Raw genomic sequence first — 14464 nt, 5'->3', positions numbered from 1 at the left:
TAAAAAATAGGGCTAAAAAAAAAAAACCAAACTTGTAGCCAGGCGTGGTGGTGCACACTTGTAATTCCCGCGCTTGGGAGGCTGAGACAGGAGGATCACACAGGTTCAAAGCCAGCCTCAGCTACTGAGTGAGGCTCTCAGCAACTTAGTGAGACCCTGTTTCCAAATAAAATATAAAAAAGGTCTGGGAGTATAGCTCGGAGGTAGAAAGCCCCTGGGTTCCACCCCCAGTACCACAAAAAAAAAAAATCAAACTTGGAGCCAGGTATTGAGACACATGTATATAATCCCAGAATTTGGGAAGCTAAGAGAGGAGGGTCACAGGTTCAAAGCCAGCCTCAGCAACCTGGTAAAGAGTAAAGTTCTTAACAACTTAGTGAGACTTTGTTTCCAAATAAAAAATAAAATAGGACTGTAGCTTGGCGGCAGAATGCCTCCGGGTTTCAATCTCCAGCACCCCTCCCTCCTTCCTCCCCCCCCCCACAGTCAAACTCAGGTCATTTGTGTCCAGTACTCAATATTCCTAACTATATTCCAAAAACCAAACACTTTAGAAGGAGAGATCCACAACCAGTTATGGCATAAAAACTCCATTTATCAAAGTAAATACTGCCACTCACTGGTTCATACTGCCAAACATGAACAACATCCCTAAACACGCATGCTAAATCTTTCTAATTCTAGCTTCTTTTCAGTGGAAAGAATTCTCCAGATTTCTCTACTTTCTATAATTTTGTCCTTACCTAAATAAAACTAAGTAAATTGCCTCCCTGGTAGCTTTTCAAGTACAGGTGCCTTAGGAGAAAGCAGGTTTAGAAGTTCTTCTGGATTCTCACCTACTGGGTATGGATGTTTTCATTACTGCTAAGCTCTCCTCCTCAAAAGCTCATGCTCAATGTGTCATCAGTAGATCTCCAGCCCCTTTCTCCCACATTTTCTACCAAGTATCTAGTTAGAGCCTAGTTCTCTAACACCCAAGTGCACAACAAAAGCTTTGCCATCTAACATAATAGCATTTTGTTGCTGATGCTGTTAGGTTCAGTTTTTTTTTTTTTTTGGGGGGGGGTTAACTGGGGACTAAACCCAGTGGTGTGCTAAAAGTGAACTACATTCCCTTCCTTTTTTTGTATAGTACTGAGGACTGATTCCAGGGCCATTCTACCTCTGAGCTATATCTTCAGCCCTTTTGTTTAAAAAAAAAAAAAAAAATCTTGTTAAAAACAAGATTGCACCAAGTTGCTGAGGTTAGACTCAACTCTAATCCTTTTGACTCAGCCTCCCAAGCACTGTCATTACAGAAGTGTGCTACCATGTGCAGCTTCAAAATAATATTTTTAATTGAGCTGCAGAGAGGTTCACCTAATTGGCAGAGCACCTGTCTAGAATATGTGAGGCTCTGAGTTCAAACTATACTCCAGCAAAAAACAAAATGAAACCTGACCTGGGGGTGTAAGCTCAGCAGTAAAGCACTTGCCTGCTACATGCTTGAGACTACGGGCTGAATGCCCACCACCATAACAACCCTGAACAGCATTCTCCCTCTGAACATTCTATCAAAAAGGTTCTTCCCAGCTGGGAAGAGCACCCCTGTAATCCCCAAAACATAGGTTGAGACAGAAGAGTAGCAGGTTGGAAGCCAGCCTCAACAACTTAGTGAGGTTCTCAGCAACTTAGCAAGACCGATTCCAAATAAAAATAAAATAGAGCTGAGAGAGTAGCGCAGAGGCAGAACATCTCTGGGTTCTATGCCCAGTACAACAACAAAGGTTCTTCCTGCTGGGTGTGGCAGCACACTTGTTTGGAAAACTGGGATAAGAGAACAGAATAGCGGAATTGAGGGATATGAGGACAACATCAGAAACTTAGACCCTCTGCAATTTAGTGAAACCATTTCAAAATACCAGGTAAACTGCCCCTGGGTTCTATCCCCAATACTAACAAAATAAAAACTCTTGCGCCGGGCGTGGTGGCGCACGCTTGTAATCCCCGCGCTTGGGAGGCGGAGACAGGAGGATCGCGCAGGTTCGAAGCCAGCCATGCTGGTTTAAGAGACCCTGTTTCCAAATAAAAAACCTGTAAAATAGGTCTGGGAGTGTAGCCCGGAGGTAGACGGGCTTCCAAGAACCCCAGTACCACCCCAAAATAAACAAAATAAATAAAAACTCTTCCTTCTGATCTGAAATACTTTGACCTGCAATTTTCACACTAGATGAATAAAAAGATGGAAATCAGCCGGTCATGGTGGCACATGCTTGTAATCCCAGCATTTGGGAGGCTGAGACTGGAGGACCGCCGTTCATGGACAGCCTCAGCTACTTAGTGAGATCCTCCAAAACTTAGTGAGACCCTATTTCAAATAAAGAATAAAGCCGGGCATGATGGCACACACTTGTAATCCTAGTGCTTGGGAGGCTGAGACAGGAGGATTGCACAGGTTCGAAGCCAGCCTCAGCTACTTAGTGAGGATCTCAGCAACTTACTGAGACCCTGTTTTCAAATAAAATATAAAATAGGTCTGGGAGTATAGCTCGGAGGTAGAAAGCCCCTGGGTTCCACCCCTAGTACCACAGAAAAAAATGAAAAGGAAGGAAAGAAGGGAGGGAGGGAACGGGGGAAGTAGCTTGGAGGTCAAATGCCCCTGGGTTCCATCCCCAGACCCGCAAGAAAGAAAAAAAAATCCATTTTTTAAAATGTAAAATGCCGCCTGGCATGGTGGCGCTCGCTTGTAATCCCATCATTTGAGAGACTGAGACAGGTTGATCATGATATGCTGACAGCCTCAGCTACTTAACTGAAGCCCTTTGCAACTCAGACCCTGTTTCGAAATAAAAAATAAATAGGGCTGGGAGTGTAGCTCAGAGGTAGAATGCCCCTGGATTACATCTCCAATACCACCAAAAAAAAAAAAAAAAAAAGTGCTGGGGGTATGGCTCCAAGATAGAATGCCCCTGGGTTCCAATCCCAATATTACCAAATATATATACATATAAACACTGAATATTGCTACAGTTTGAAGAAATGTCCCCCAATTTCTCTTCCTCTTTGCTCCCTGGCATACAAATAGTTTTGTTCTGCCATATCCCAGCCACTATCAATCCACACAACCCACAAGAAATTCAGGGTCCACTGGATCATGGGCTAAAACCTCTCAATCAGTGAGAAAAAATAAACTTTTTCTCTGGCTAACTGGGGGGGAGGGGGAGTTTTGCTAAAAAAACAAGCCCAGGCATTCTACATTCTACCTCCGAGCTACATCGCCAGCCTTATTTCTCAGTTTTGAGTCTTGCTAGGTTGATGAGACTCTCACTACTTGCTAAAGCCTGTCCTTGATCCTGCCATCCTCCTGCCTCAGCTTGCATCACCACATCTGTACAACTTATTTATCTTGAATATTTTGTTGTAGTAAAGAAAACTGTCTAATACAAATATTGAAATTCTTTCATTAGAGCAAAGGTACCAAAACTACAAATTCACCCAACAGAAACACCTAGCAGTTAGGAAGCAATGACTATATTTCTCTAAAAATAGTCTAGCAGGGCACAGTGGAGCATGCTTAAAATCCCAGTAAGTGGGAAGCAGAGGACAGGAGTGTCACAGGTCCAAATACAAACTCAGAAAGTAGTATCAACCTAGTGAGACCATTTCCAAATAAAATTGGGCTGGAGGTATAAAAGTAGAATGCCTCTGGAGGTTCCATCTCCAGTACCACGCACTCACAAAAAATAATAATCTCACCATTTGCCGATATTCCCGAATCATTTTTAGTTTGTCTTCTCCTCCCTTGTTTTCTTCTTTCTGTTCAATGCTGCTGATTATTCTCCAGGAAGCTCTTCTAGCTCCAATCACATTTTTATATGCAACAGATAGGAGGTTTCTTTCTTCAACTGTCAACTCCACATCCATCCCTGCTACTTTCTTCATTGATTCCACCATTTCTATACGGAACAGCAAAAATCAGACCATATAAACTTAAGAGGTTGCATTGACATATCCCACTCACCAAAACAACACAAGAGATAAAAAATTTAACAAAAGTAGGGGCAAGGAATATAGCTCAGCATGACAACACTTGGACTCTTGGTTCAATCCACCAGCACTTCCTCTAAGGGGGTAAATATTAACAATTATCAAAGCTAATGTTGAGAACCAGGTGCTGAAGTGCATGCTTATAATCTCGGTAGTTGCAAGGGTGATACAGGAGGATCTCAGATTCACAGCCAGCCTCAGAAACTTAGAGAGGGCCTCTACAACTCAGTGAGGCCATGTTTCCAAACTAAAAATAATACAGAAAGCAAGACGTGCATGCTTGTTATCTCAGTACTTAGGAGGTTAAGAAAGGATTGCAAGCTCATGGCCGGCCTCATTTAGTGAGAACCTGTTTCAAAATAATAAAACAGGCCGGGCGTGGTGGCGCACGCTTGTAATCCCCGCGCTTGGGAGGCGGAGACAGGAGGATCGCACAGGTTCGAAGCCAGCCGCGCGCGCTGGTTTAGGAGACCCTGTTTCCAAAATGAAAATGTAAAAATAGGTCTGGGAGTGTAGCCCGGAGGTAGAAGGGCTTCCAGGAACCCCAGTACCACCAAAAAAAAAAAATAATAATAATAATAATAAAACAGGACACGGGGTGTAGCCCTAGTACCACAAAACAAGAAATCTAATGAGACTCATTTCCAAATGAAGTAAAATCAGGCTGGGGCACAGCTTGAAGATAGAATCCCTCTGAGTTCAATCTCCAGTAAAATAAATAAATAAGTAAATAATAATAATAAAATCAACAAAACAAAGGCTTGTAAACCCAGTAGTTGAGAGGCTGAGACAGGAGGATTGTAGGTTCAAGGACAGTTTCACCAGGAAGCAAGGCTCTCAGAAACCTAGTGAGACCATGTTTCAAAGTAAAAAAAAAATAGGGATGGGGGTATAGCTGGGAAGTAGAATGCCTCTGGGTTCAATCTCCAGTATCACAAAAAATAAATGGTGGCATATACTTATAATCCAAGTACTTGAAAGGCTGAGACAAAAGGATTGCAAGTTCCCAGCCAGCCTCAGCAATTTAGTGAGGCTCTCAGGAACTTAGCAAGACCATTTTCAAATAAAAAATAAAAAAGGTCTGGGGTTGTAGCCCAGAGGTAGGTCAGTCTTCCATCTGCAGTACCACCGTAAAATAAAATTAAATAGCACTGTAAGTGTAACTCAGAGGTAGAATAACTCTGGGCATGAGCATTCTTTTTCACACCCACACACCACTAATGTGAGTCACAAAATGTAAAAGAAACTAAAAACCAATATTGTGATATTATAGGCTGTAAATGAAATGAAATTCTGAGGATTTCAATACAATGTTTAGTACAATCTATAGTTTGGTTTGGAAGCATCTACCTCAGATTAAATAAGGATACTAGCCAGGCGTGGTGGTGCACGCTTGTAATCCCAGCATTTGGGAGACTGAGATAGGAGAATCCGGGTTCCCAGACAGCCTCAGTTACTTAAGGTGGCCCTTTGCAACTCAGTGAGACCCTGTTTCAAAATAGAGAATAAAAAATAGGCCTGGGGGTGTAGCTTGGAGGTAGAAGGCTCCTGGGTTCCATCTCCGGTACTGAAAACAAACAAGAAATACGTGCCCCTCTGTTCTCCAAAACATCTGGCAGCATGATGAAAAGATTAATTTGTGTGTGTGTGTGTGATACTGGGGATTAGCCCAGGATCAGTCTACCTCTGAGCTTCACCTTCAGCCCTATTTTTTATTCTTCATGAACAGGGTTTCACTAAGTTGCAGAAGTCCTCACTAAGTAGCTGAGACTGGCAGCCAACCCGTGATCCTCTTGTCTCAGCCTCCCAAGTACTTCGTTTACAATCATGAGCCACCACACCCAGCTAAAATGAATAATTTATTACTAAACCAGGCAGAGTGGTACATACCTGTAATCTCAGGACTCGGGAGGATGAAATAGGAGTATTGTAGGTTCAAAGGCAGCCTCAGCAATGTAGCGAGACTCTGAGCAACCCAGCTAGACCATTTCAAACCAAAAAATAAAGACTTGAGAGTATAGCTCAGTAGAATGACCCTGAGTTAAATCCTCAACATTACCAAAAAATAGGAATTCAAGGCTTTAAAATCTATTGGGTAAACTGGGCATGGTGGCACACACTTGTAATCCCAATATCTGGGAGGCTGAAACAAGGATCTCGGTTCACGGACAGCCTCAGCTACTACTTAGTGAGGCCCTTTGCAACTCAGTGAGACCCTGTTTCAAAATAAAGAATTAAAAATAGGGCTGGTGGTATAGCTCAGAGGTAGAATGCCCCAGGGTTCCATCCCAGTACCTCAAAATAAATAAATAGATAAACAAATGTATTGGGCACAAGTAAATGCAATTTGCACTTCCCAAAAACCAAAGTCATAGTAGAAAGAGAAATTCATTCATACACTAAGCATACAGTTATAGTCACAAGCACAAACTTTGCATGTTTCTATCCCTTCTTTTAGAAGAACCATAATCCACAAATGAGTTCATTCACTGATTTTTAAAAAAAGATATGTAGCCGGGCATAGTGGTGGATACTTTTTTTTTTTTGGTGGTACTGGGGATGGAACCCTTCTACCTCCAGGCTACACTCCCAGACCTATTTTGTATTTTTATTTTGGAAACAGGGTCTCTTAAGCCAACAAGGTTGGCTTTGAACCTGCGTGATCCACCTGTCTCTGCCTCCCAAGCGCGGGGATTACAAGCATGCGCCACCACACCTGGCAGTGGTGGACACTTAATTCTTGCATGTGAGAGGCTGAAACAGACGGATTGCAGTTCATGGACAGTCTCAGCTACTTAGTGAGGCCCTTTGCAACTCACTGAGAGCCTGTCTCAAAAATAAAAAATACAGCTGGGGGTGTAGCTCAGAGGTAGAATGCCCTTGGATTTCATCCCCAGGTACTGAAGGGGAAAAAAGCAATGACTACTCTTTCTGACCACTAGGTGGTGAGCAAAGAGACTCAGATAATCCCTGTGATATCCCAGGTACCCTGAAAAATAATTCAACAGCATACAAAAGCAAAGAACCAAACCCAGCTCAATAAATGAGTACATACAGTAACAAAAATTAAGTTTTTAGAAAAGGCAAAGTCGAGTCTGATGGTGCATGCTTGTAATCCCAGTACTTGGGAGGCTGAAATTGAAGGACTGCAGGTTCAATGACAGCCTCAGCAAGAGACTCTCATCAACCCAGTGAGACTGTTTCAAAATAAAAATAAAAAATAGGGCAGGGGGTGTAGCTTGGAGTAAGAATGCCTCTGGGTTCAAACCCATTCTGACAAAAAACAAACACACAAACAAAGATCAAATACTTTAAATAATTAGCCGGGCACATGCTTGTAACACCAGTACTTGGAAATACTGAGATAGGAAAATCGCAGAATCATTTTTATTTTTTAAAAATGTGCATGGTGGCGCACGTTTATAATCCCAGCATTCGGGAGGCTGAGACAGGAAGATCGTGATTCATGGCCAGCCTCAGCTCCTTAGTGAGGACCTCTGCAACTTAGTGAGACCCTATTTCAAAATAAAGAATAAAAAATAGGGCAGGGGGTGTACCTCGGAGGTAAAATGCGTCTGGGTTCTATCGCCAGACCCGCTTAAAAGAGAAAAAAAAGGTCAAGGGTATAGCTTGAAGGCAGAAGGCCTATGTTGTTCAACCTCAAGTACCAAAAAAGTAAATAAATAAAAAGGAATACTACTAAAAAAAAAAATAACAACAACAAATATAAACATAAATGAATTTCAAAAACCTGTTAAGAGAATAACTCAGACTAAAGAGACTTGAAAATAGACATGAGAGCCGGGTGTGGTGGCGCATGATTGTAATCCCAGCATTTGGGGGGCTGAGACAGGAGGACCACGGTTCACTAACAGGTTCAGCAAATAATGAGGCCTTTTGCAACTCAGTGAGACCCCGTTTCAAAATAAAAGAAAAATAGGGATTAGGGTGTAGCTTGGAGATCAAATGCCCTTATGTTCCATTCCCCACTACTGGGGAAAGAAAGAAAAAACAAAACAAAACACTGCCATTGTGGCAGCACACTTGTAATCCCAGTACTTGGGAGGCTGAGACAGGAGGATCCAGGTTCTCCACCAGCCTCAGCTACTTAAGTAAGGCCCTCTGCAACTTAGTGAGACCTTGTTTCAAAATAAAGAACAGCCTGGTATGGTGCCGCATGCTTGTAATCCCAACATTTAGAAGGCCGAGATGGAAGGATGTTGGTTTGCAGACATCCTCAGCTACTACTTAATGAGGCCCTTTTACAACTCAGACCCTGTTTCAAAATAAAGAATAAAAAGATAATTCGGAAGTAGAATGCTCCTGGGTTCCAACGCTAGTCCCACCCCAAAAAAAGAGTACATGATAGCTTCCACCTGTAATCCTAGCAGTTAGGAGGCTGAGACAGGAGGATCTCAGGTTCAAGGACAGCCTCAGCTACTTAGTAAGACTGTTTCAAAGTAGAAAAAATAAAATGGGTTAGGGTGGTAGCTCAGAGAACTGCCCCTTGAGTTCAAAGGAGTAGATAGGACATTATCAAAGGAGTAGACATGACACACACACTGTATGATTGCATTTATATCAAACTGCAGAAATGCAAAACTAGCAAAATGGAACTAGCAAAATACAAATTCCCCTGCTGTGGTAGGTACAATTGTAATGCATTATTTAAAACTCACTAAGAAGCCAGGAGTGCTGGCGCAGGCCTATAATCCAATCATTCAGGAGGCTGAGACCAGAGGATCACAGTTGACGGACAGCCTCAGCTACTTAGGCCCTCTGCAACCCAGTTTCAAAATAAAAATTTTTAAAAAGGGCAGGGGGTGTAGCTCAGAGGTCGAATGCCCTGGGTTCCATCCCCAAACCCATAATAAATAAATAATAAAAATAGGGCAGAGGGTGTAGCTCATAGGTTGAATGTCCCTAGGTTCCATCAAGACCCTACCCCAAAAAGAAAACTCTTTCCAAATTCCACACAGAAAGTGGTAATTTTATTGATATACATAATACTTTTTTTTTTTTTTACGGTACTGGGAATAAAACCCAAGGGCATTCTTCTCCTGAGCTACACCCCCAGCCCTATTTTTTATTTTGAAACAGGGTCTCACAGAATTGCAAAGGGCCTCACTAGTAGCTGAGGCTATCCATGAACAGAGATCCTCCTGTCTCAGCCTCCCAAATGCTGGGATTGCAAGTATACGCCACCATACCCAACTCTGCATAATATATATGTAAATATATATAATTTTGGCAAGTCTGGGGATGGAACCCAGGGACATTCAACTCCAAACTACACCTCCTACCTTATTTTTTATTCTTTATTTTGAAACAAGGTATAAATTGCAAAGGGCCTCACTAAGTAGCTGAGGCTGTCCATGAATGGCAATCCTCTGGTCTCAGCCTCTTAAGTGCTGGGAATACAAAGTTGCGTCACCTTGCAGGGCATCATAATACTTTTTTTTGAGGGGGGTGGTACTGGGGTTCCTAGAAACCCTTCTACCTCCAGGCTACACTCCCAGACCTATTCTGTACTTTTTTATTTGGAAACAGGGTCTCTTAAACCAGCACAGCTGGCTTCGAACCTGTGTGATCCTCCTGTCTCCGCCTCCCAAGAGTGGGGATTACTAGCGTGTACCACCACACCCAACATCATAATACTTTAATAAAGCCAATTTCTTAACATTCAATTGAGAAACATTAAAAACAAGATTATGAGATGGGCTTGAGCCCAGTAACTCAAGACTAACCTAGACATCCCATATCTCAAAATAAAATTAAACATGGCATGCATCTCATCACATTACTTGGAGGGCTGAGAAAGAATCCTAAATTCAAGGCCAGCCTCAGGAATCTGATCAAAGAGACTGTTTCAAATTAAAAATTAAGTAGTATAACTCAGTATAACCCTGGGTTCAATCCCCAATACTGGGGAACAAGCATACACCACTACGCCCGGCCCATCAATTTTTTTCTATTATAAAAATTATAAGCCGGGCGTGGTGGCACATGCTTGTAATCCCAGCATTTGGGAGGCTGAGACAGGAGGATTGCGGTTTGCAGACAGCTTCAGCTACTTAGTGAGGCCCTCCACAACTCAAGTGAGACCGTTTCAAAATAAAGAATAAAAAATGGGGCAGGGGGCCGGGTGTGGTGGCACATGCTTGTAATCCCCGTGCTTGGGAGGCAGAGACAGGAGGATGGCGCAGGTTCGAAGCCAGCCTTGCTGGCTTAGGAGACCATGTTTCCAAATTAAGAAAAATATTAAAAATAGGTCTGGAGTGTAGCCCGGAGGTAGAAGGTTTCCCAGGAACCCCAGTACCACCAAAGGGGGGGGGCGCGCTAGGGAGTATAGCTCTGAAGTAAATATATATATATACACACATATATATATTTGTGTGTATGTATGTATATATAGCCAGGCATGGTGGCGCATGCTTGTAACCCCAGTGCTTGGGAGGGTGAGACAGGAGGATCGCACAGGTTCAAAGCCAGCCTCAGATACTTAGTGAGGCTCTCAGCAACTTAGTGAGACCCTGTTTCCAAAAAAGTATAAAATAGCCGGAGGTAGAAAAGCCCATGGGTTCCACCCCAATACCACCAAAAAAGAAAAAAAGGAAAAGAAAAAAATTATATATATATATATATATATATATATATATATATATAGAGAGAGAGAGAGAGAGAGAGACACACACACACACACACACACACACTGAGCCGGGAGTGGTGGTATTGGGGAGGCTGAGAAAGGAGAATCACTAGTGAGGCCCTATTTCAAAATAAATAAAAAATAGGGCTGGGGGTGTAGCTCAAAGGTAGAATACCCCTGGGTTGTATCCCCAGCACTGCAGAGAGAGAGAGAGAGAGAGAGAGAAATAGATAGAGAGATTAGGTAAATTAGATTGGTAAATTAGATTAGGTAAGATGATGGTGTAGTTCAGAGCACAAAAGAAAAGAAAACCCATTAATTCCTTTCTTGGGAATCTAGAGGTTTATGTTTGAATATATACCAGTCATAAAAACAAAGGCCCTATTCAAAGAAAATAGGAGTAACCTCACTTTTTTACTATTATTTACAATATGAGGGATTGAACCCAGGAGCAGTCTACTTCTGAACTACATTCTCAGCCCAATTTCTTTTATTCTTTATTTTGAAACAGGGTCTCACTATGTTGCCGAGGCTGGCCATGAACCTGTGTTCCTCCTGTCCTAGCCTCCCAAGTTCTGGGATGACATGCGTGCACCACCACCCTGCCTGGCTTATATTAGTTTTTTTGTTTTTTCCCATGGTGCTGGAGATTGAACCCAGGGGCATTCTATCTCCAAGCTACACACCCAGCATGATTCTTTTCTGGAGGGCGGGGGCGGGTCTAGGGATGGAACCCAGAGGCATTCCACCTCCAAGCTACACCCCCTGCCCAACTTTTTCTTTATTTTGAAACAGGGTCTCACTGAGTTGCAGAGGGCCTAAGTAAGCTGAGGCTGTCTGCAAACAGCGTTCCTCTGGTCTCAGCCTCCCAAATGTTGGGATTACAAGCATGCGCCACCACACCCTGGAAAGAGGTCTTAATTGCAGAGGTCGAGCCATCTAAGTACCAGAGATTAGCTACAAATCAAGATCCTCCTTTATCAGCCTCCCAAGTTCAGAGATCACAATCTTTAACCACCACGCCTATTTTTTTTTTTTTTTTGGTAGTACTGGAGGTGGACTGCGGGCTTTTCTGCCTCTGGGCTATACTCCCAAGACCTCCTTTACACTTAAGAGTCTCATTAAGTTGCTGAGAGCCTCACTAAGTAGCCCATCTAAGTACCAGAGATTAGCTACAAATCAAGATCCTCCTTTATCAGCCTCCCAAATTCAGAGATCACAATCTTTAACCACCAGGCCTATTTTTTTTTTTTTTTTTTGTAGTACTGGAGGTGGACTGCGGGCTTTTCTGCCTCTGGGCTATACTCCCAAGACCTCCTTTACACTTAAGAGTCTCATTAAGTTGCTGAGAGCCTCACTAAGTAGCTGAAGATGGCTTCGAACCTGTGGGATCCTCCTGCCTCAGCCTCCCAAGGGTGCCTGACGTATTAGTTTAGTTTATTTTCTAAACCAACAATCAAATATGCCTCAGAGGAACAGTAATTCAATTTCTGAGATGGCACAAAGTAAAAATGAAGCAACCTGGCCGGGTGTGGAGGCAGAGGGTGGTAATCCCAGCATTTGGGAGGATCCAGATTCCTGGACAGCTTCAGCCACTTAATGAGGCCCTTTCCAACTCAGTGAGACCCTGTTTCAAAATAAAGAATAAAAACTAGGGCTGAGGGTGTAGCTTGGGAGATAGAATGCACCTGGGTTCCATCCCTAGTATTGCAAAATAAATAAATAAAATAAAAAATAAAGCAACCTGGGTAAGCAAAAAAAAAAAAAAAAAACCTCATTTTTTAAATTGTAGAGCTTTACATTATATGCAAACAAATTTAAACACCTACATACTACTACTACCAAAATTGTAAAGCACCTCTGGATACTATTCCAAATTATTTAGATTTTTTAGACTTGGCCTTGTTTACAGATAGATAGGGAAGGAGGTTTGTTTTGCAGTACTGGGGGCAGAGTTACCTCCCCAGACCTATTTTGAACTCTTTACTTTAAAACAGGCTCTCACTAAGTTGTGGAAATCCTCACTAAATTGCTGAAGCTGGCTGTAAACAAACCTGTGATCTTCCTGTCTCAGCTTCCCAAGTACTCGAATTACAAACTGCACCACCACATTCGGCTATTTCAAAATTTTAAAGAGGAAAAAAAAAAAATAGAGCCAAGGCTACAACTCAAAGGTGGAATGCTCCTGGGTGCAATCCACAGATTGGCACATTAGGAGGGTGAGACCAGAGGATGGTGGTTTGCCGACAACCTCAACTACTTAGCGAGGCCATTTGCAACTCAGTGAGACCCTGTTTCAAAATAAATAACAAAAAATAGGGCTGGGGGTGTAGCTCGGAGGTAGAATGCCCCCTGGGTTCCATCCCCAGTACCGCAAAAAATAAAAAAATAAGAGTGTGAACCTAGACGCATTCTACCTGAGCTTTACCTCTAGCCCTATTTTATTTATTATTTTGAAACAGGGTCTCACCAAGTTGCTAAAGGCCATGTTAAACTGCTGAGTTGTTGGCCTCAAACCAACAATCCTACCCTCTCTGGCTCTCAAGCACCCGGATTACAGGCTTGCACCACCACACCTCACTACTTATTATTTATGAATTTGATTCGTTGCTTCAATATCTCATCTACTATATAAACATACCATAGTGAATTTATCCACTCATAAGATAATGGAAATTTGAGTTATTTCTCCATTGTGGCTATTATGAATAAGGCTGCCATGAACATTCATTGTAAAACTTTTTGCAGATATATGCCCTCAGTTCACTTGAACACATACCTAAGACTGAAACAGTCATGTGGTAACTAACATTTTGAAGAATAAGCCCAACTCGGGGGCTGTGCCATTTTTACATTCCTACTAGCAAAGTAGGAGGATTCTAATCTCTGTACATCTTCATCAACATTTGGGTTTTTTTTTTTCCTTTTTAACTTACCATCCTAGTGGGTGTGAAGAAGTATCTCAATATGGGTTTTTTATTTTGTAGTAGTGGGAATTAAACCATTAAACCATTCATACTAGCCAAGCATTCTACCACTCATTCACTGTGGTTATGACTGCCATTTCTTTGCTGGCTGATACTGTTAAGCATTTCATCTTTTTTTCTTGCAGCACTGGGGATGGAACCCAGGGGCATTCTACCTCCGCCTTACACCCCCAGGCCTATTTTTTATTCTTTTTTTTGAAACAGGATCTCACTGAGTTGCAAAGAGCCTCACTATAAGTAGCTGAGGCTGTCCCCAATCCTCCTGTCTCAGCCTCCCAAATGCTGGGACTACAAGCATGCACCACCATGCCTGGCCCTCATCTTTTTTTCTTTCCTGGTACTGGGGACTGAACCCAGGGGTAGTCTACCTCTGAGTTATATCCCAGTCCTTTTTTCCTTTTTATTCTGAAACGAGGTCTTGCTAGATTACTGAATAAATAAAGAATAAAAAAAAAAAATAGGGCCGAGGGTACAGCCTAATGCCCCTGGATTCAATTCTGTGTGTGTGTGTGTGTGTGTGTGTGTGTGTGTGTGTGTGCGTGCGCACGCGCACCTGCTAGGGATTGAATCAAGGGGCATCCTACCTCTGAGCTACCACCCCCAGCCGTATTTACTTTCTATTTGGAAACAGAGTCTCACTGAGACTGGCCTCAAACCTGCAATCTTCCGGTCTTACCCTTCTATGTACTGGGATTACAAGCATGTACCACCATGCCCAGCTTCAATTTATACATTTTTAAGATCCCAATAAGGAAGGCATGGTGGCACACATCTGTAATTCTAGCATTTGGGAGGCTGAGAC

The 14464-nt window shown here is 42.6% G+C and overlaps 1 protein-coding gene across 1 annotated transcript in view; it reads right to left on the bottom strand.

The window, feature by feature from the left end:
- Positions 1-14464, bottom strand: part of YWHAE (tyrosine 3-monooxygenase/tryptophan 5-monooxygenase activation protein epsilon) — a 47300-nt gene that overhangs the window by 16196 nt on the left and 16640 nt on the right. The window contains exon 2 of the mRNA XM_080712589.1: positions 3736-3935. Coding sequence (XP_080568715.1) covers positions 3736-3935 — 200 coding nt within the window. The remainder of the gene's footprint in view (positions 1-3735; positions 3936-14464) is intronic.

The sequence above is a fragment of the Muscardinus avellanarius genome (genome assembly GCF_963383645.1).
Source record: "Muscardinus avellanarius genome assembly, chromosome: 16".
Lineage (NCBI taxonomy): Eukaryota > Metazoa > Chordata > Mammalia > Rodentia > Gliridae > Muscardinus > Muscardinus avellanarius.
The sequence above is the reverse complement of the archived record's forward strand: the minus strand, read 5'-3'. Positions and strand labels throughout refer to the sequence as shown.